The sequence below is a fragment of the Bombina bombina genome, chromosome 12 (assembly GCF_027579735.1).
Source record: "Bombina bombina isolate aBomBom1 chromosome 12, aBomBom1.pri, whole genome shotgun sequence".
NCBI classification, from domain to species: Eukaryota; Metazoa; Chordata; class Amphibia; order Anura; family Bombinatoridae; genus Bombina; species Bombina bombina.
In genome coordinates this window covers 36,715,648-36,738,993 of record NC_069510.1, presented here as the reverse complement: position 1 = coordinate 36,738,993, position 23,346 = coordinate 36,715,648, and the positions used below count along the sequence as shown (strand labels likewise).

General features: G+C 35.4%; 1 protein-coding gene across 1 annotated transcript; it reads right to left on the bottom strand.

Annotated features, from left to right (window-relative positions):
- Nucleotides 1-4,009: 4,009 nt before the first annotated feature.
- On the bottom strand, nt 4,010-22,319 carry LOC128643170 (ficolin-1). The gene is made up of 9 exons (XM_053696142.1): nt 22,219-22,319; nt 19,882-19,995; nt 17,129-17,173; nt 15,649-15,684; nt 13,895-13,933; nt 13,579-13,706; nt 6,142-6,271; nt 5,894-6,028; nt 4,010-4,544 (listed from the first exon to the last, which is right to left on the bottom strand). Exons 1-9 carry the CDS (start codon nt 22,286-22,288, stop codon nt 4,297-4,299), a joined length of 945 nt encoding a protein of 314 aa, XP_053552117.1. The 5' UTR covers nt 22,289-22,319; the 3' UTR covers nt 4,010-4,296.
- Nucleotides 22,320-23,346: the final 1,027 nt, after the last annotated feature.

Sequence of the window (23,346 nt, the reverse complement as noted above, 5' to 3'; positions counted from 1 at the left end):
TCTAAATACTTTTATACATAATTTTTTTCACAAACGTCCACATCTTCTTGGTATATCAGTACTATTGCACTTTCTTCATCACAATTGTTGTGCTTACGATACGAGGGAGGTCACTCATACGACCTCATCATTATACTGTATATGTGAGACTCACAATACTCTGCATCCAGACAGCCATATTCATTTTTAATCAATTTTTAGGACACATTTATATGTAATAGGGTTTTATTAACATGGATCCATGTATTTAATTGTTTTAACCATATAATACTCTGTGAATTATACCCGGTTGTTTTTATTGTATGATATTTTGTGCAAATTGTAATAAATATTCTTTGTTAAATACATCATACCTAACTTCTAAATCTATCCTTATAACACCTGATTCCACATAAGAATTTTTTTCTAAAACACCGAATATATGCTACCCTAACCCAGGGTCTAGCACCAAAACTGCAATTATCAATCACATAAGACCCTGCCTATTTTTTGGCGCTCCTATCTATTTTATTTATTTTTTATATTCTACTAACTCAGTGGGCACTTGGGGAACCCACACTAGACAGGAGCAAGAGGTCACCAAACGCAGCGCTGTAGGATACCAATACTTCGAAGATCTTATAAGTACCCTGAAATGTTTACACAATACATAATGCTGGTGAAAAAGTTTACTTCATGTATTGCTGCTATTCCTGTTTCTACTATCAAGAAGTTGTAATTATATGTGAATGATCTGCTGCCAGCTGTGTATTGTGGATGCCATTGCAAACTGTGTCGGCTTGTTACTTTTTTACCTGTGTTGCAGGATTTGAAAGTACGGACTACAGGCTGAGAGGGATTTGAGAAATGAAATGACCCTTTATAAGCCACAAACTAACAACAAGTGTTTGCTGATATCTATACATATTGTAAGTCTCATAAACTGGTCCATAGTAACAACAAGTATCTAACATTTTGTAAGGAAAAGCTTTATCAGGTGGAATGATTGTATCCTATACATGTAAAGGATGGTCTTTGCTGTTTCTTTAGGTTACTACATAGATCCTTATATTGGTACCATGGTAGCAGTTCCCTTCTATGGCAGTTGGGGTTACCATCTGGTAGAGGTGTTGTAGGTTTCCTTTAAGAAACTTGTATTTATATCTAACATTCCAGATATTTAATTTATATTGTAATCTGGCTGATATAGCAGATGTCGCCCTGTACTTTTAAATGCTAAAGTATAAATGTTTGAAATTTGGGTCCAATTGTGGCTCTTAAAGGGATACTGAACCCAAATTTTTTCTTTCGTGATTCAGACAGAGCATGCAATTTTAAACAACTTTCTAATTTACTCCTATTATCAATTTTTCTTCATTCTCTTGCTTTCTTTATTTGAAAAAGAAGGCATCTAAGCTATTTTTTTAGTTCAGAACCATGGAAAGCACTTGTTTATTGGTAGGTAAATTTATCCACCAATCAGCAAGAACAACACAGTGTGTTCACCAAAAATGGGCCGGCATCTAAACTTACATTCTTGCATTTCAAATAAAGATACCAAGAGAATGAAAAGAATTTGATAATAGGAGTAAATTAGAAAGTTGCTTAAAATTGCATGCTCTATCTGAATCACGATAGAAAAATATTGGGTTCAGTGTCCCTTTAATTGTTCTAAAAGCACTTGTGGAATTATTTTTCCTAATGATAAAAATAAATTAATTTTGAATCTTTTGAGTGCTGAAGTCCCTGTCTTTTTGGTAAAGTATTATTGTTCCTTTAAATCTGTCTTCAATATTTTTGGTTATATTATTTTAAGGGTCTGCACCAAGAATATAAAATTTATTAATTATATAACAACAAAATTATATACAGTTTCCTTCAAATATGGTAATATTCCAAAATGTGGATGCTTAAAAAAAATAATAATAATATATACACACAATTGCACAAAACAATATAAAATGTTTAACTGATTTCTACCATTCATAAGACAAAGTGTTGTTTGAAAAGCTAAGATATCGCTGATATGACGCGTTTCTTACAGTTTTTGGTATACAATTTCCTAATCTTAATATTTTTTATTGATTCAAACTACAGCTCTTCTAATGCAATAGATTGGCTTAGAAAAAAAATAACAAAATAACCAACCAAGCGGTCACATAAGTTTTGCACAGACATTTTGATGGGATAAAAAGTTCCCTTGTTGTGTAAAAGAATCTCCAGTTCATCCAGCATTGAATGGTGTTAATAATTATACAAGACTGTGGTTTGCTGAAGCTATTTTTATTTTCTTGAAGTAACTGTATATAATATTAGTTTCTTCTTCTCAATGCATGTGATATGATCAGAAATAATTCCTTGTATATTTTATATTTATTACCAATCACGTTTTGTCTAGGTTCATTGCGGCCGATTCATGTCCGCTGTCGGCATTTAACATTGCAAAATCATTTCTTGTGAAATGCTTGTGCAATGCCGCCCCCTGCACATTCACAGCAAATCAGCCACTAGCAGGGAGTGTCAATCATCCAGATCGTATCCGATCCTCAGAGGTGGCGGATGAGTTAAGAGAAGCAGCGGTCTTACGATCACTGCTTCTTAACTTTTGTTTCCTGCGAAGGCTCGCACGTAGACAGCTGCATCCGCAGCTTAATAAATATTACCCCATTGTATTCACCATACAGCAAAGTTACAGGAGAAAGAGATGATTGGCTAATTGGACATGTTGTTATGGTAACACAATTAGCTTATAGTAACATTAAGTTTCATTCTATGTGATAAACAGAGATAATGAAATATATAATTATAGCTTTCAACACTTTTTATTCTCTGAACCTTTGACAGCACCTAATGTACTTTATATGTTTAGTAGGCAAAGAACATTTAATAAAACCTTGTACCAAACTCAAGACAATGTTTTTTTTATAGATTTGTTAGCAAAGCCCTGTGTATCAATAGGTTGTTGTCAGGGAAGGAAGCTTTTATTTGTCCTTTGTTGCTCTTACAACTCCTGATCTCAGTAACAGATTAAAAGTTTTCTAAATATCCGGGAATTCAAAACCAACAATAACAAAACAGTTGTAAAATGTGACACAGTATGGAAAATACATTGTGTGCAGCTCATGAAACAGTAAATTAATACATCTGTAGAACTGTAAAGAGAAGATCTCATATCTGCAAGACTAATAGCAATAAAGTATTAATATGCAGAGGGAGCCTGAAATATGTAATGGGACATTACACTGTTCCCTATTAATTTGTTCCTAATGACAAATTGGGGTGTATAAAATTGTTTGCAAACAGCTCCTATACTTTAATTTTGCCTGTTAAAAATCCAACCTATACTAAAAACATGAATATTGTTATATTCTCTGTAAAAAATAAATAAATATGCAAACAGGAGATAGCAACATAAATTAACCTACCAGTGGGGGGATGGAAGAGAGATATTTTTGTATTTGAAATAACTGGTTTTGCTCATGAAACTCCCCCAGCCATAATTAATATTTAAATACCTATTTGGTTTTATGTATAGAGAGAGCATGAGCAGGTCTGCTATTTCTGCAGTGTTAACCCATTTTAATGGGCATGTGCCTTAACAATAGGTGATAGTTTTAACATTCCCATAACCAGCTATTTTAAATAAAAAATAAACATGAAGGAACTATCTCACAAACATTTAATACTCTGCAGCTGGTATAAGAAGTAATTTGGAAAACAGTTGCTGAAATACATTTTAACGTATAGAGTCCCTTTAAGGTTCTATCTTTAAAATGACATTAGAAATATTTTCTGTCATACTTATAAAAACACAGTAACTAAATATATTAAAATATTTTGCACTAAAAATGAAAACTGAGATAAGTCCCCTAGAATAACAAAACAATGTAAACAGTTGTATTTATCAACTTGTTATCAAGAGCCCAAACAGGAATAGAGCATAGACGTGCACAACCGGAGGGCAGTGGAAAGTTACAGAGGTAGCAATGCCTTTGGTGCTTTAAAAAAAAAAAAAAAAGTACAAAACAACTTTTCATTTATTTAAGCACCTTTTTATTCTTCTCACATTCAGTGCTTGGTTTGGTTTTATAGGGACCTTTAAATCCCTTTAGTTAGAAGTTGTTTAAATGCATATCGAATCAGGAATGAAGTGCATGTTGCATACTGCAGTATTCAATGCTAGTGGCTGATGGGAGCCACAGTTGTATTTGTGGACTGGGGAAAGCCTTGCCTGTTTGAGGTTTAATATTTGTTCATATATCATTCACATGTTAGAGTAAGATATTTTTATTTGCTTGATAACACCCTCTGCTTCTTTTACATAGGTCTTATCTTCATTTCAGAAACTTTGTAGGAGTAACTGTGGCCCCTTCCAGCGTACCAGTTAATACCATCAGCGTGACTGCTGTGTTGTCCCAGATGGTACAATCCATTTAGGTTTGAAGAATGGCAGCCTTGATACCACCACCCTCCCTTAAACAGTTCCGCACAGTTGCTTGCGTATTCATCATTGTCTTGGTCCTTGGTGGTGAACCGTTGGCTGCTGTGACCCGAGAGGGAGTCGCCTGAAATGAAACATTAACTGAGGTGGAGCAAGTTACAGTTCAGTATTATTACATCAATATCTACCTCTATATGGCTGTGTGACTTTCATATATTCACTGCATCCTGAGCTTTCCTTCATTCATTTAAGAGGACTTTTTATTACCCATTGCTTTTGTGTAAAAATAGTGCTTTCCCCACACTCCCTTAAAAGGTCAAAGAGCAAATTGTGTAACCTAGGATTCCTTCCCAAGCAGGGAACAAACTTATTTACAACAAGCCCTAATAGGCCACAATTAAAGGGCCATTAAAATAAAAATTAAAGGGATATGAAACCCATGATTCAGATAGAGTCTGCAATTTTAAGCAACTTTCTAATTTACTCCTAATATAAATGTTTCTTTGTTCTCTTGGTATTTATTTGAAAAGCAGGAATGTAAACTTTGGAGCCGGCCCATTTTTGGTTCAGCACCTGGGTAGCGCTTGCTAATTGGTGGCTAAATGTATACAATTTCCTTAATTAATACAATACTCTATAGAAATAAAGCATTATTGCAATCGAATGTTCTTTTAAGGATATAAAAAAATGCTTTGTTTATTAATCTCTTTTTTTTATTTTTTTTTATTTACTAAGCAACATTTTTAATAGTTCATGTTTCTGGCGGACATGATCCGCTGTAGAGATCATGTCCGCCAGACATCGATAAATGCAGACAGCATAGGCTATCTGCATTTATCATTGCACAAGCAGTTCTGGTGAACTGCTTGTGCAATGCCGCCCCCTGCAGATCCACAGCCAATTGGCCGCTAACAGGGGGTGTCAATCAACCCGATCGTATACGATCACGCGGATTGTTGTCTGCTGCCTCAGAGGCCTGAAGACTTGCACCAAAACAGCGGCTTTTGGCGCCATAGTCTGTTAAAACTGGATGGCAAAAAAAAACAAAAAACATTTTAAATGTATTCACCTTAGTTCAAATGTTATGTTGTATAACTCAAAATTTCAGTTCTTTTGATATACTTGCATTTTAGCCAAAAAGTGCTGACTCATAAATAACTCCACAGTAGTGAGCACAATGCGATCTGACACACATGAACTAACGCTGTCTAGCAGTTTAAAACTGTCAAAGTGCACTGAGATAAGAGGCAGCCTTCAATGGCTTAGAAATTAGCACATGAGCCTTCCTAGGTTTAGCTTTTTGCAAAGAGAACAAAGCAAATTTGATGATAAAAGTAAATTGGAAAGTTGTTTATACTTTCATGATTCGGATAGGGCATTCAATTTTAATTTGAACTTGACTGTCCCTTTAATAAGAATTGTATGCTTCCTATCTGACACATTACAGTAGCACAGAGCTGCACTATCACTTACCTGCATTACCCTCCTTGAAGGCTCCAATCAACAACTTGTACTTCTCAGCCTCTCCCATAACTTTAAAGGATGTGTATTTGGCAAAGTGTTTTGTGTTCTCAAAGTCCTGGAGGTCTATACGCAGTTCCCATGTGCCTGTGACAATGGGGGGAAATACAATTATTTCACAACATATAAGAATGTCTACAAGAGCTAGTATTATTGGTGCATATTCTGTCAGTCACGAAGGAAGTCTGGGAGACTATGACCTGATGACGTTATCTTGTGAATATTATCGTTTCCCAACCAGAACTCATTCAGACGGCTGCCGAATCCTGTCTTGTATGATTTCCAATCACGGAAGAAGTCAACAGAACCGTCCCAACGCCGCTGAAACACCTACAGCAAAAGGTAGAAAATAAACAAATAAATGTCCTTTGTCCAAGGTGGTCTAGATGAAAGCCAACGTATAGGGGCATTGCCTTGAGTTGAGGGAGTCAAACAAAAGATGTTCAAGTGTAAATCACTTTAATTTTCTACATGCACATGACCTATCAATTTAATTTTCTACATGCACATGACCTATCAATTTAATTTTCTACATGCACATGACCTATCAATTTTATTTTCTACATGCACATGACCTATCAATTTAATTTTCTACATGCACATGACCTATCAATTTAATTTTCTACATGCACATGACCTATCAATTTAATTTTCTACCTGCACATGACCTATCAATTTAATTTTCTACATGCACATGACCTATCAATTTTATTTTCTACATGCACATGACCTATCAATTTAATTTTCTACATGCACATGACCTATGAATTTAATTTTCTACATGCACATGACCTATCAATTTAATTTTCTACATGCACATGACCTATCAATTTAATTTTCTACATGCACATGACCTATCAATTTTATTTTCTACATGCACATGACCTATCAATTTAATTTTCTACATGCACATGACCTATCAATTTAATTTTCTACATGCACATGACCTATCAATTTAATTTTCTACATGCACATGACCTATCAATTTAATTTTCTACATGCACATGACCTATCAATTTTATTTTCTACATGCACATGACCTATCAATTTTATTTTCTACATGCACATGACCTATCAATTTAATTTTCTACATGCACATGACCTATCAATTTTATTTTCTACATGCACATGACCTATCACTTTAATTTTCTACATGCACATGACCTATCACTTTAATTTTCTACATGCACATGACCTATCAATTTAATTTTCTACATGCACATGACCTATCACGATCTATTGACAATAGAATTTACAGGTATCTTGAATGTGATGTAATGAATAAGATAACCCTTCCTCTCAGTGTATAGGTGCTATGCTTGAACCAATGCTTATAAATTGTAGTAGGGATGTTGAGATGGGTGGTTGCAACAGAGTGAGACTTTTTTGGGGTCTAGAAAATATTTATATAAAGAAATAAAATGTAAAGAATAAAAGCAGTTTTTGCCAGAGTTTAAGGTCTCCTTCAAATGAAAGAAAAAAAACATAACAAATTCCTAGTTTCAGCTTTCAAATAATGAAACCTTAATAGGACATTAAACACAAAATAAATGCTATATAGAATGTTGCTTTCCGTTTTATTAGTTATTTAAATAATGACAAAATATGTGTAAGGTTTTAGTGTCTATAAAACAGTGGGAGCTGCCATGTTGTAACTTAGGTTTCTTTATCTGCTAAGGACAATTAGAGACAGTTATAATTAGGTCACTAGCATGTGAAGCCAATGGCTGTGTGGAATATAATGGTGTTCTGCACTTTCATTTCTAACAGTTTTTTAGTATGAAATTATGGGAGTAGAAGACAAAATAAATAATGAAAGTATATTGCAAAGAAGTATATATATATATATATATATATATATATATATATATATATATATATATATAAAATATATACACACACACAAAACACAGAAGGGGACTGCACTCCCAGACTGGACTGGGTACACATCCTATGACCCTGCAACATGCTCAGCCCTGGGAGCTCAATAGCACTCATAGGAAGCTGTGCTGTCCCCATAGTCACAGGCAGTTTACCTCAGACAGGTCTGGGTGCAAGGCCCATAGGGTCTCAGTCCAATCTGTGGCCTCTAGTTATCAAGCCATCAACCGCAAATACACTGGAATTCCGCAGCGTATTTGTGGCGAGGCTGATTCGCCTTAGTTATCAAAGGCTAGAGACCGGCAAAAGTAGAATATAGTGACGTAAGCTACGATCCGCCGGTCTCAGTCCGACACAGATCGATTCTTACGTCACTACAGATGTGCCAAACGCAAGTTCGGCACAATCTGACTACTTTTGCTAGTTATCAAATAACTAGCAGGTACGCTCGGCAATATTCCGGCCCAGCGTACCTGGTTTTCAATCCGCCGCCCTGGATGCGGCGGATCCCATAGGACACAATGGGAGTCTGACAGCAGCGAAAGCTCATGTTCGCTGCTGCCCGATATCTCATTGATCCCTATGGGAAGTGTCTGCACCTAACACCCTAACATGTACCCCGAGTCTAAACACCCCTAATCTGCCCCCCCTAATTAAATTTATTACCCCCTAAACCGCCGCTCCTGGACCCCACCGCAACTATAATAAATATATGAACCCCTAAACCACCGCTCCCAGACCCCGCCGCAAATATAATAAATATATGAACCCCTAAACCGCTGCTCCCGGACCCCGCCGCAACTATAATAAATATATGAACCCCTAAACTGCCACTCCCAGACCCCACCGCAACTATAATAAATATATGAACCCCTAAACTGCCGCTCCCGGACCCCGCCACCTACATTATACCTATTAACCCCTAATCTGCCGCCCCCTATAATTAATAATTATATTGTAGCTATTTTAGGATTTATTTTTATTTTACAGGCAACATTGTATTTATTTTAACTAGGTACAATAGCTATTAAATAGTTAATAACTATTTAATAGCTACCTAGCTAAAATAAATACAAAATTACCTGTAAAATAAATCCTAACCTAAGTTACAATTACACCTAACACTACACTATCATTAAATTAATTAACTAAAATTACCTAAAATTAAATACAATTAAATAAACTAAACTATAGTACAAAAACAAACACTAAATTACAGAAAATAAAAAAAAATACACGACGTTTAAACTAATTACACCTAATCTAAGCCCCCTAATAAAATAATAAAGCCCCCCAAAATAAAAAATGCCCTACCCTATTCTAAATTACAAAGTAATCAGCTCTTTTACCAGCCCTTAAAAGGGCTTTTTGCGGGGCATTGCCCCAAAGTAATCGGCTCTTTTACCTGTAAACCCTCCCCAACATTAAAACCCACCACCCACATACCCCTACTCTAACCCACCCAAACCCCCCTTAAAAAAAACCTAACACTAACCCCTGAAGATCTCCCTACCTTGAGTCGTCTTCACTCAGCCGAGCCGAATTCTTCATCCAAGCGGGGCAAGAAGAGGTCCTGCATCTGGTGGAAGTCTTCATCCAAGCGGCGTCTTCTTTCTTCAATCATCCGGAGCGGAGCGGAGCCATCTGCCATGCAGCTGACACAGAGCCATCTTCTTCCAACAACGTCCTAACACTGAATGAAGGTACCTTTAAGGGACATCATCCAAGATGGCGTCCCTCGAATTCCGATTGGCTTATAGGATTCTATCAGCCAATCGGATTGAAGTTCAATCAGATTGGCTGATCCCATCAGCCAATCGGATTGACCTTGCATTCTATTGGCTGTTCCGATCAGCCAATAGAATGCGAGGTCAATCCGATTGGCTGATTGGATAAGTATTTAGTTTTAAATAGGAATAATTTAGTTAATAATAGTAATATGTATTTAGATTTATTAAAATAATATTTAAGTTAGGGGGGTGTTAGTGTTAGTCTTAGGCTTAGGCTTAGGGGTTAATAAGTTTAATATAGGTGGCTGCGGGGTCCGGGAGAGGCGGTTTAGGGGTTAAACATTTAATTTAGTTGCGGCGGGGTCCGGGATCCGCAGGATAGGGGTTAATAACTTTATATAGGGGGCGGCAGATTAGGGGTTAATAAGTATAATGTAGGTGGCGGCGGGGTCCGGGAGTGGCGGTTTAGGGGTTCATATATTTATTATAGTTGTGGCAGGGTCCGGGAGCGGCGGTTTAGGGGTTCATATATTTATTACAGTTGCGGCGGTTTAGGGGTTCATATATTTATTAAAGTTGCGGCGGGGTCCGGGAGCGGCAGTTTAGGGGTTCATATATTTATTATAGTTGTGGCGGGCTCCAGGAGCGGCGGTTTAGAAGTTATTAACTTTATTCAGTTGCAGGGGGCTCAAGGAGCTGCGGTCTAGGGGGTAAAAAAGTATAGTATAGTGTGGGTGCTTAGTGACAGGCTAGCAAGAAAGCTGCGAAGAAGCTGATGAGCAGCGAGATCGATGAGTGTCAGTTAACAACAGTCCGCTGCTCATCGCTCCGTACTTGGTGCGCGGCTTCTTGACAGCTTTCTTGATAACTTTGGCGAATGTATTCAGGTCCGCGGCGGCGATGGTAGGTGAGCTTAGGCGAGCGTATTGGGCCGGCGAATGCAGGAAAGTAGACAGCTTCATAACTAGAGGCCTGAGACTGAAGTCCCCTTCCGTGTTTGTATATGTCTAGGGTGATTACATAAGTCTGTGAACCCTTGACTTGTTCCCAGTTTGATTGAGAGCTTGCATTGTATGGCTGTATTACAGACCCAGGTTTTGGGAGATACCTTGATGTGGTACCTGTCCTATTTGGCCAGATGCGTTAACTAACTATTCCAGTTTTGCTTTAAATCTTATCTGAGAGCTTGTAAGTGAGTGCTGGACTTCCTCTGTGTGTTATTTATATATATACTGTATACATATATATATAATATATGGTGTGTGTGTGTATAATTTATAATTTTATGTTACCTTCTCAATTTGTTTAATGTCCCTTTAACCCTTTGAGTGCTAATGATGACTCTGAGCCGTCACAGAGTTCCCCATTCTGGTGCTAATGACGGCTCAGAGCCGTCACTAGCACAGTCTCCCACCTTGAGGGAGATCTGGGGGCTCCCAAAGGCTCCGACCCCTGCGATCATGCCTGTAGAGTGACAGGCATTGCCAGGGCTTCCCGTTTTACATGATGACGTCACTGCGCAACTTTATTTATACTTAACAATGTTAAGTATAGGAGCAGGGGGCATGCTGCTTAGAAGCCTGTATCTCAGGCATCTAAGCAGCTACAGACCCCCAACACCCACCATTGGAAAGGTAGTCGCCTAACATTTCCAACAGTGTAAGTCTTGGGGGTCTGGGAAAAAAAGTTAAAAAAACTTTGTTAAAAACCCCCCCAAAAAAACAGGTGGGAAAGTGCTTAGCACTTAAAGGGTTAAACTTTGTGCTTTGTTGTATGTTATGTACAAAATTTGTATACAAAAGTGACTTTATAAAAATGACTGTGCCACATAACAGAGTACCTCTCAAATTAAAAAAATAGAGAAACAAAGTGGCTAAATACATAATTGCCAAAAAAAAATTATGATTCCAGAAAGAAAACATTAGAAATCGTTGTTTCCGCTCCTTCCTACAGAAAATTTAAACTCTGCTTTAAAAAACTTTGAAATTACTTTGTTAAAGATAAACACACGGGGCCTCTCTTTATCCCATCTACAACCAGAAAAGCACCCAATATACCTCGGCACAAGCATTTAACCAGTCACTGCCCAAAGTTCTCTAAAACAAGACAAATTACGCCTCTACTTGGCCGAGGACAACAACGATATCTTCATAAATTAGATCCATCGACTGCCGCAATTATCCAAAGTTTTCTTTACTTTGCCAGATAATCATGTGATACTATATTTACCAATTATTTGCAATATCAGCCATAGTTTCATGTTTTTCAATATAAAGGATACAATACAGCTAGGTTTCCACAGATACTATTCAGATTTCAATTGTAATTATAAAGATGTCTAAAAAATATGTAAAATTTTCAGGCTCTTTATTTACAAACTTGTCAAATGATGTTACAAACTGAGTCCTTTTTATATATTGCAGTTGTGCATTTAATAAAATAAAATAAATAAATACTTAAATGTATGCGTAAATTGTATGGTTGATGGCATCAGTGATATAAGATTTATTATCTAGATTTGCAAATTTTTCCCCTGTGCCCTATCTATTAATTCACACATTTTATCAGCTGAGGTCTCCACATTTATAGGTTTAGGTGTAATATCATAAAACTCTGTTTATGACACATTCCTAATATGGTAAACGTAAATCCCAACAATGATAAACCTCTATGTACCTATTTATACCGGTAGACAGTCTATTGTTTACTCTACCAGACTTGTTCCCCTTGACGCTTCTCATCAATGTATTTTCAAGCTCAAAGATGGCGGATGTAAAGTCACATGTGTGACACGGTTTGAAAAGTGGACTTCTAGAAGGTAGGATAAGTTTTATATCTGTAAGACCATCAGTACTATAATGATGCATTTGTGTTAATAACTCTGTAATTAATCCCTGTCAGTTGTACTTTGATGCTGTATTGGATTTGACTACATTATTATTAAGATGGCATCATAATACCTTAAGTTGGTCAGATACGCATTTGATTTGATGTAGGCTATTTTACAGTTGAAGGTTTGATTAATGGGGGACAATAAAATGCCATTAACTATTTACAGTGAAGTTACTCAAATCCAGAACTATATACATATAAAACATGCACATAAACAACTATCCTGCCTGATTTATAAGTCTTTTTGAACGTCTTGGTCATTTCTATATATGTTACACCCAAAAGCAGTGCCTGCGGCGGGTCCGGCCCCTATCTCTGAAGGTACAGCACTGCTGAATCTAATATAAGGCATGTAGGAAACAAAGTTGGGCATCAGTGTAAAAGGCCTTAGTGGCTAGCTAGCTGATGCTTGGATATTGCACCTGTTTAAGATGATCACCTAGGGTTTCTGTCTCCCGTTTGCCTGCTGACCCTAGCTTTGTTTTTGGCTTCCCTTCTGTTTCTTGCTGAACCTTTGCAAACTCAAACGGCTTAAAGGTACTTGACCCTGGCAAAGTTACTGGCTAACCCTCTGTGTGCTCCCTGCTGTACTTTTGCAAACTTGTGCTGCTTAAATTGAATGTTATCCTGGCTTGTCGCGTGCGTGCTCCTTGCCATAAAATTGAAGGCATTGACTGCTTACAGATAGTTGATCCTGGAAAAGTTTGACTTGTGACCTGTGCGTTACCGGTTGTATTACTGTAAGACTGGACTGATAAAAAGTATTTGACCCTGATGAAGTTATTGGCTTATTTCTTGTTTTTTCTATCAGGGTACTTTGTTGTAGTTTATCAATTACTATGGATCACCTATCTATATCTCAGCAGGACGTAATCCAAACTATTATCACCCTTGTACATTAGGTTCTTAATAGGAATCATGTTCCTGAATCAGCCAATTTACCCCAACAAAGAGTCAATGTTCACTTGCAGCTCCATTTTCTCCTGTAAAGTCACCACTAGTCAACATATTTTTATATTAAATTCTGAATTTCTATAGAAGGCGGTTAAAAGATTAATCAATTTGAAAAGAGCTGTCAATCATAAAGTGCTCATATGAGAGAGAAGCTGTGCTAGCTGACTACTCAGTACTCACAATCCAGCCTCCTCCATCGGTGTGCATATCACACAGCACCTTCAGGGGTCGCTCGCCATCTGGGTATATTATGTACCAGTCACTTAGGACCTCACCCTGATCCAGAAGCTCCTTACAGTTTCTTGCAGCTAAAACATCAAATAAGAAAAGTTACAGATTCAGATTCTCATAAATTATTTTCAGATGGGTTTACAATCAGATGAAATGTTTTGTTTAAAATACAACCTTTATAGACTGATAATATTAACAGTACTAGAATAAGATTCAACCCAAATTATCAGTAGTTACGGCTTGAGCCATAATGTAGATCACTCACCATATAGCGGTTCAGCTTTGCCAATGTCTCCTTTTTCGCCTGTTGGCCAAAAATATGCTTTTTAGCAAGTTGTGTTTTGCATAAACCCAAAAGTAATATATATTGTAAATTAAATGTTTAATCTAAATATTTAGCTGGGAAGAAATAGACATAGCTAAAAAAAAAATAGAAAATAGTTCTAATTGATAAGCGGTAGCAAACAGGTCCATATGTTCCTCTGTGTCTGAACCTTATAGACACTGTATGACATATCTTATAGGTGAAATTATCAGCAGTAGACCATAGATCTGTAATCTATTTTTTTTTTTTTTAATAGTTTACACTTAATTTGAGGTTCAGAAACATATATTCATAACATGATAAAGGCTAATGTACATAACTCTGGGCAGACCAGGTATGCTCCTATTAACCTGTACGCCGGACATCACAGCAACGCTGTCTCCTGCTCACGTCTGGCCAATCATGCTGGTTGGAATAGTCCAGGGTGATTTCAAACCACCAGCTCTTGCTCATTCAAGACTGCACTGAAATCCCTCTAAAACTAATCCTAATATATTTGTGTACTTTGCTGCCTTCAGAACTTGTAAATCTAGGTCTTTTCATTAGACTACACAAACAAACAAAATAAAATAAAGCAACATTAAGGTTATATGTTTTATATTAATGTACTTTTTTTCTATTTGTCAACATTTAGCACTCTTGTTAGATTATGTGACTACATATTATTGTATTAGTATGTATTTCTACTGTGCAGGCTTACTGTCCCTTGGGCTAGATTAATAAGGATGAAGAGGTGGCTCTTTGTGAAGGTGAAATTATGTTTGAATAAAGTTTTAAATTTATTTAATCACTCCATTGGTTCCCAAACTTTCTATACCCTGCCCCCTAGGTTCCATAAACTCATCAGCACATCCCCCAGCTTACCCATAAAAATTGTAAACACTTCTGCAAAACTTTAATTATTTTTTTGTAATTTCATTAAGTAAAATTTTTATTATCTTGATATTGTAATACAATCTTTTTAAAGTTTATAGTAATTGTGCAAGATATCAGTTTTACTAAGTCTTATAGAAAGACTGAAAAGTAAGAATAAACTCATTGTTAAATCAAATTAGTATCACTAAATGTTTCAGATTAAAATTGACCTTTTATTTTCATAATTTAAATGAATTATGTTCTGATAAAAGATACTCATACACACCATATTCAACATAAAATAAAAACACATTGCACTAGCAGCTTATGAGAATCAAAGGGACCTCATTTTTAAATAAAATGTTTAAATAATGAATATAGGACTTATGCTATTAATTATACTAGATATAAACACCAGTTAGGAGAAAGTATTCCTGGATATCAATAATGGATATAAAAGATCAATCTAGAATGATGTATTACATTTATAGCTAATGCTAGACTGATATATAAGCTCCTGCTATATGGGATCTAATTTACATGTAGCATAGTCTATTGATGTTCTAATTACAAATTGTAGCAAACACAAATAGCTATAATGTCCTTAACTTATGTTAGTTCAAGCAGATTAAAAATAGGGGGACAGAGCTCCCAATGCGAAACGCGTGTCAGGGGCTCTTCAGGGGGATCTTCAGGAGATCTTATTGGGAGTTCTGTCTGTCTGTCATATTAAAAAAATCAACCATTATTACCGATATCTCATATTGATACGTTGTTTAACAGATGTAACTGTTTTCACAGTATACTCTGTATTTAATACCCCTTAAATTAAAACTCACCTTTTTGCCCCTTGATTCCAGAGGTGCCGGGTTCACCTGTCCACAAAACAAGAACAATTTATTGGATTAAATCCTTAAAGTACAAGATATATTACAAGTTGTAAATTAAATATTGACCTGTTTTCTGTTGAAGTTGGAAATATTCCAGTTTATAGTTTTAAAGGGACATGAAATCCATTTTTTTCTTTCATGATTAATTTTAAACAATGTTACAAATTTGATAATAGAAATAAAATGGGAACTGTATGCTCTGTATGAATGATGAAAAACGCATTTCATGTCCCTTAAAGAAAATGCTGTAAAAACATTTATAAACTTACAGAGAAAAAAACATTATTGAAAAGGACTTAACACTATTTAAAGGTACAGTCTACACCAATGTGTTTTTGTTTAAAAATAGATAATCCCTTTATTATTCCCCAGTTTTGCATAACCAACAGTTATATTAATACATTTTTTACCTTATCTCAGTTCTTTTGACAAACTTGCATTTTAGCCAGTGTTGACTCTTAAATAACTCAATGGGAGTGAGCACGATGTTATCTATATAGCACACATGAACTAGCACTGTCTAGCTGTGTAAACTGTCAAAATGCAGGTGGCCTTCAAGGGCTTAAAACTACCATATGAGCCTACCTAGGTTTCAACAAAGAATACCAAAAAAACAAAAAAAAAAAAGATAAAATATAATTGGAAAATTGTTTTAAATTGCTTGCCCTATATGAAAGTCAAAATGAAAGATTTATGAATGAGATATAGGTGTTTAAAACAATCTTTCCCATTTAGAAATATTAGTTGTAAATGGCATTTGTCCCTTTACACCTATTGAAGAATATTGAAAATGTATCTGTTGCTGAGAAATTACATCTAATTTTTAGTTTTTCAGCTGCCATTAATTCCAATGTGCTCCTAAAACAACTTTATGATGTTTAAAACTGGCTATTCCAAAATAAAACCCAACAGCTATGTTATAATTACATGATGCCCTATTACTAACACTGTGCAGATAGGTTCTGCACTTGAGAATCTGTGCGCACAGCTGAACATTCGCTGCCCTTATGTACCAATAAACACTCGCTTGAGTGTGTAATGCCAACTAATAGTGCAAGAGAAGGTCCTGTCAATCACCTGAGCAAGCTTGTTCAGGGTGATGTCAATATCACTATCAATGAAGATTTGAGTATGACACTTACCACAGACTGACCTATCTAAATTACAGAATCAACAAGGGCCAATGTATAGTTTAATTAGCTAAATTAAATAAGTTTCAATTTTAGTTTTAGTAGTTTAAGATCAAATTAAGATTTATTTTTGTAACTACTCAAAGCAAAATGGATTTTTCTTAGTAGTCAGTTGCCTATTTGAATGACTGTTTAATTGACAACCTGCAGAATTGTTCCTGTAATATAAGTGTGTGTTTTATTCCAAATATCCCAGATAAAATAACTATATATGTGTAGTGAAACCAAACCTCTCCCACCTGGGGGTCCAGTCTTTCCTGGTATTCCAGCAACACCCTTTATTCCTGCAAAATAAATTTAAATAGTTAAAGAAACACTAAAGTCAAATTAACTTGATTCAAATTAAGCATGCACTTTAAAAAAAAAAAAAACTTTCCACTAATTCTATAATCAGAATATGCAGTTTTTTATATGTACGCTTTCTAAGCAATCAGCTTCTACTGAGCAAGTACAAAAGTTCACAGTATATATGTATATGTGCTTTGTGATTGGCTGTCTTGTGATACAAGAGACAGGGAAAATAGAAGTAACGTTTGAATTTGTCAGAATAAAATCTACGACTCATTTGAAATTCAGACTAAGGGCCCCATATATTATTGGGCCCTTTAATGTGGGAGACAGGCAGCAGACACTGTACTATTGCATAAGAATTCACACAAGAGCAGGGTGATTTATCTCCGTAACCTCATGGGTGGAAATTAGGTTACAAAGCAGCGGTTATATGGCCACTTGCAGTAAGCAGGTTTGCATGAGTTAGCCTGTCCTGAAAGGGCTCAAAATCAGTATCTGTTGCTTAGTACATGGAACTCAAAGTGTTATTGAATTGTCTTTTAACTATACATTTGTTGATTTTGTAATTATGCTGTATGTAATGGTCCTTATATTACTTAAATGTACTTAAAAACAATTTCCAGCTCAACCCTCCAAGTCGTTAACAGCCTGGGTGCAAGGATAAAAGTGCATATGTAGACAAAAGATGCACTCACAGGACTTTCTCAAAAAAAAATATTTAATGTTGGAACGTTTTTGGGGTTCACAACCCCTTCGTCCTGTGAGTGCATCTTTTGTCTACACACACATATATATATATATATATATATATACACTATAATTGCGTTTGTAATGTCCGTCGCCGTCGGCAGTTGCGCACGCATCCTCAATGGAATGTTGGCAGCGCAAGGACAAAATAATTCTCCTGGGGGTTAGACTTAGGATTTTTTAAGGTTTTTTTTTTTTTGGGGGGGGGGGGGGGGGATTTGTTTTATTTAGATTAGGGATGGGCAGAAAAAGAGCTAAATGCCCCTTTAAGGACAATGCCCAAACACATGCCCTTTTCAGGGCAATGGGTAGTATAGGTTTTTTTAGTGTTAGGTTCTTTTATTTTGGGGGCTGGGGGCATTTAATGTTAGGTGGGACTTTGTATATTTTTTGTAAAAAAAGAGCTGATTATCTTGGGGCAATGCCCTGCAAAAAGCCCTTTTAAGGGCTACTGGTAGTTTATTATTAGAGTAGGGGGTGTTTTTATTTTGGGGGTCTTTAATTTAATAGGGATTAGGTTTAATTTTGTTAAATTTGGTAATTTGATTTTTTTATTTTCTGTAATGTTATCATTTTTATTTTTTGTAACTTTAGAATGTATTAGTTTAGTTAATTTGGGTTTATTTAATGGGGTGTTAGGTTAGGGGTCTTAGGTTAGTGTACTGTACATTAGACTGCCCTCTGGGTAGGCTTATCGACTAGTATATTTCTAAAAAGAAAATATATAGTTTTTAAGTAATAAATAAAAAGAAAGATATTTGTATTCTTTGCTTATATACATCTTAATATTCTGTATTTCGAAAACAACCAAATATAATCCATAGAATTCTTTCTTGAGACAAATAAAAAAAAACACAAACAAACTCACTAAATTATCTTTCTGTGCTCCTGGCAGCTTGTAGCAGCAGCACTAGTTACTACTTTAACTTTAAGTTTAAACTACATATCTAACATGTACTGTGCATATATAAAATTATATGCATACAAAATAAAATTAAATATCCATCTAAAAAAGAATGTTTACAGTTTCCTCACATCAAAACTCTCTCACTCTACAGTGTGAGAAAAACTCACGTTTTAGCTCTATCATTAAAATATTTGTGCACTTGACTTTAGTGGATATTTCTTCTGATTTTACACAGTTCTGCCCTTTGGCCAGGGCAAGAGGGGCAACTGCACCGTGTTTTGGGGCCCCCTTAATGTTAGGGGTGAGGGTATGAGAAGGTGCAATGTACATCCTGTATTTAGTTTACGAAGAAGTGTTTGTAATTTCAGGAGGTGTAATATATAGTGTTATTCTTTATATAGGACACAATAATTGTTGGGACACTGATGGGTCATTCAGAGCGTTAGGGAATAAGGGAGTTAGGCTGAGGGCCTAGAGCCCCACAAACGCCAACAATAGACCTGATTTTACATTCATACAAAATGAATTATGTTTTAAACCATTAGTAATATATTGTGCATTAGCGTGGGTACTCATAACGAGCTGTAAATCCAAGGCTTAGTCAATGTTCATCATGACTTTTGGATTAATGGTGAGAAGAAAGCTATGTGTGGCCCAGTGAGCTTTATTCTCATGGGACGTACAAACTAGTTTATAAAGCCCTATATCTATAAAACTTTACTATAGACTTTCATTATATTTGTTCCCTTAACTTTGAATATTTAAATCTATTTGAAAATCATGTCTATATATTGTTAATATGTTAGTTAACTTGTTGGTAAACTAAATGGGCATTCATACTCCCGGCAAGGCCTGTTAGCCAAACTGTAGCAGCAGTTATATGACCGGCTACTAACTGTTTACTCTGTGCTTGAGGATAAACACATTACCAATAATGCATAACTTAAAAGCTCTAATGTTTTACAGGAAGTAGTTTTTACATTATCTCTATAAGATAGATTAAAACTTTAGCTAATTAGATGTATTTAGTGCAAGATCCACATTCACCTGTCTCTCCCGGTGATCCAGCTTCACCTTTATGGCCAGGAGGTCCGGGATTCCCAGGACAACCTCTGAGGATGGTTAACTTGTCCGATTCTCCAATTCCCACAACCTTTATGTCTATGAGAAAAGTAATTTATGTATAACTAAAGAATTTAAATTGTAGTCCAAAATAAAAAGGGCAGAGGAGAAAACTCTGGTAAATACAGGCATGTGGGTCTGACCTCATTAGCAGGAAAATTAATGCATTTGTTTTATATAGAAAAGAATGCTGTCTTACATAAAGTAGTATAGGTTGTAGCGTCAGAAAAGCAAAGTTCATGAAAGATCATCCTGGCCTAATCTGGTTGAATTGTTTGACAACAAAAGTGATAAACCAGAGAGAACGAGTAGATACAGCTTATCTAATACTGCAAAGCATTTTACACTAATTCTGTCAATAAACAAACTCATATACTGTATTGTTTTCTATACAATATAGTCATTAACTATAACTGTGTTCCCAGGTAACATATGCATTAGCTGCTATATCTTTGAGAAATTACTATGTGGCAAATATTTAAAGTGGCAGTAACTAGTGTGACTTTGCCTACACTATATTCAAATATACACTGTGTATGTCAGATCACAAATATCTTATTTAACTAATTAATCTTATCTTATACTATTGTACAATCCAAATCATAAAGGTACTGCTATTACATGAACAGTTAGGTTTCTTAATGTTCCATCCCAATTCTAAAAAATATCAAATAACTTTATTAGCAAAAGTCAATCACATCCCTTCTATATTCATAACTAGTGGTTTTCCAAATCCTTAAAGTAAAGATCCAAAAAGCCTCTTGTTTAAAGACAGCCTTCATCTCATCGCCTCCCCTAGGTTTATTTTTACTAAGTCTATAATCATCCAATGAAAAGATTCCCCTTTCTCTTGATATTGATAGATAAAATATTTAGCAAGCCCTGCACAAGGAATCTCATTATATAAATGATCTCAAGTCAAAAACATATTAACCCTTGTTCTGCTGTTGCCTTTTATTGCAAAAAAGAATCATTTCCATATTAACTATTAAATTCCTTAATATAGTTAATGGGACATCAAACCTATTTTTTTTTTTTTTCATGACTCAGATAGAACATACACATTTAAACAACTTTCCAATTTACTTCTATTATCATTTTTTTAATGTTCTTAGTATCCTTTGTTGAAGGAGAAGCAGTGCACCACTGGGAGCTAACTGAGCACATCTGGTGAGCCAATAACAAGAGGGATATATGTGCAGCCACTAATCAGCAGCTAGCACCCAGCTACTGAGCCTACCTAGGTATTCTTTTCAACAAAAAATGAAGTGAATTAGATAATAAAATTAAATTGGAAAGTTGTGTAAAATTGTATGCTCTGCCTGAATTGTGGAAGAAAAATGTTGGGTTTCGTGTCCCTTTTATGGTTTATGTCATATCAACTATTTCCTTTCTCTTCTCTAAGTTATAGATATAGATGTCTCTGTAAATAATTAGACCATAAGCCATTGCAGTAGGCTGAGTATCACTAGTTTATTTTCATTCTTCTGGATAAGTCCTCTTCAGGGTTGCACACAATATTCATGATCTGACTAGTGATATTTAAAGGGATTTATTTTACATCTAATACAACTCTTTATACAAACAAGTATCCCAGTAGCCTTATCTGCTGCTCCGCTGTATAGTTTAATGTTTATCACATGTAATTTTGTCTGAACAATGATTAATTCCAAAGTACTTTTTCTCTTTGTGGGCATTTGCACTCATTTTTTGGTTTTAAATTTTCCTACTAATTGGTTAAATTTCTCAAATGGTTTAAAATATTACTACTCTTTAGACCTAGAGTGTCAGCTGTAATGCAAATTATTTTTCCTTTTATCAAATGGTGCAAAACTCGGAATATAAAATATTTCAAGTTAAAAAATTTAATATAAAACCACTTCACTTGCTGTGTTATTTTTATTGATTGTGTTCATAAACACTGTATGTGTATGTATATAAAGATTAAATGATCTGCAGTTTTAATGTTCTTAAGTAACATCCATTATTGTTAAATATTGATTATCCAAACTTGTCATTTCATACATAAAATAATTAATAAACAAACAATGTAAGCCCCCGCCTCCCATGGATAATCAAAGAGAAACACAGAGTTAACTCCACTCATAGTGTTATTCTGCATAGCCTATATATATTGATGAGTTTACAGTTGCACAGTAAACATATATTAAAAACATTTTTCCTTAAGAACATAATTTTCATTAAACCTAAAGAAAAAGGCAAACAAATCCTAAACCTGCCTAATGATTATTGGTTACGTACCTGGACAGGTTTCAGCAGCATTAGCCAATGTAGTCAGTAGCCAGAGACCTGTAAGTGCTGAAGACCACATGATGGTAGTTAGACGTTTGCTTCTTTAAGATTTTTATCAGCAAATGACTTTAATAAGGGACGTTAGAAGCTCCTCCCTACTTGTGCACAGATATGAGGTCATCGATGTTTATGCCAAACGTTTCAATAGAGGGGCCGGACTGGATTATGTTTAAGGTTTTTTTTTCTGGTCTGCTGATTTGATTATTGAATAAAACAAACATAATTGACATCTCAAACTATTTTTAATTAAAATTTTCTAGTAAGAGAAGTGCCACAAACCTCATTATACACAGTCACAGGAACTTGTACAGCAGATCCAGAAAAATACACTGAACCAGAGAAGAGCTCAAATAGCCAGTAGTGAAGATGAAGTTGTTCTACAGCTTCAGCTGTCAAATGAATGGATGAATTATTATATGGAGAGACAATATATGTCTGTAAAATAGAAGACAGATATAGAACCTACTCTAGCGTTTCTCTCTGTCACATGCTGTGTATAAACAGCTTTAGGTGAAATGGATGAATATTCCTTTATGTCTTATACACACACTTTATGCAATTTTGTAAAGTGAAGGAACCACATAAATTATATAAATGGGCCACAATGTACCCAAAGCCTTAGGTTGAAAAACCAGGAGTAAATAAAACTCACCACACTGTGTCCATTATTTAAAGCAAAATTAAACTCCATAGAGGTTCTCATTTAAAGGACCACTCAATACACAATAAAGAGACAATACAATAACACTTACTATGAATTTTAAATAAGCAGTAGAAAATATTCTGGCAAATTTCAAAGTTATACCAATTTTCCCAAACCCTGTATCATGTGACAACAATCAGCCAATCACAAAATAGTTATTGCTTGATCAGTTCAGTCCCTAATTGACCACAGCAAAAGAGATAAGATAGACAATACACAAAGGGACATTGAACTTACAATATGATTAAAAAATAATTAAAATAACTTTGCAAAGAACTTTCACTTTTTATTTTTCCTGTCATCCTGATCCTTACAACTTTGATGTTTCTACTACCTCTACAGAGTGTGTGTATTTCAGAACCCTGCCCCAACTA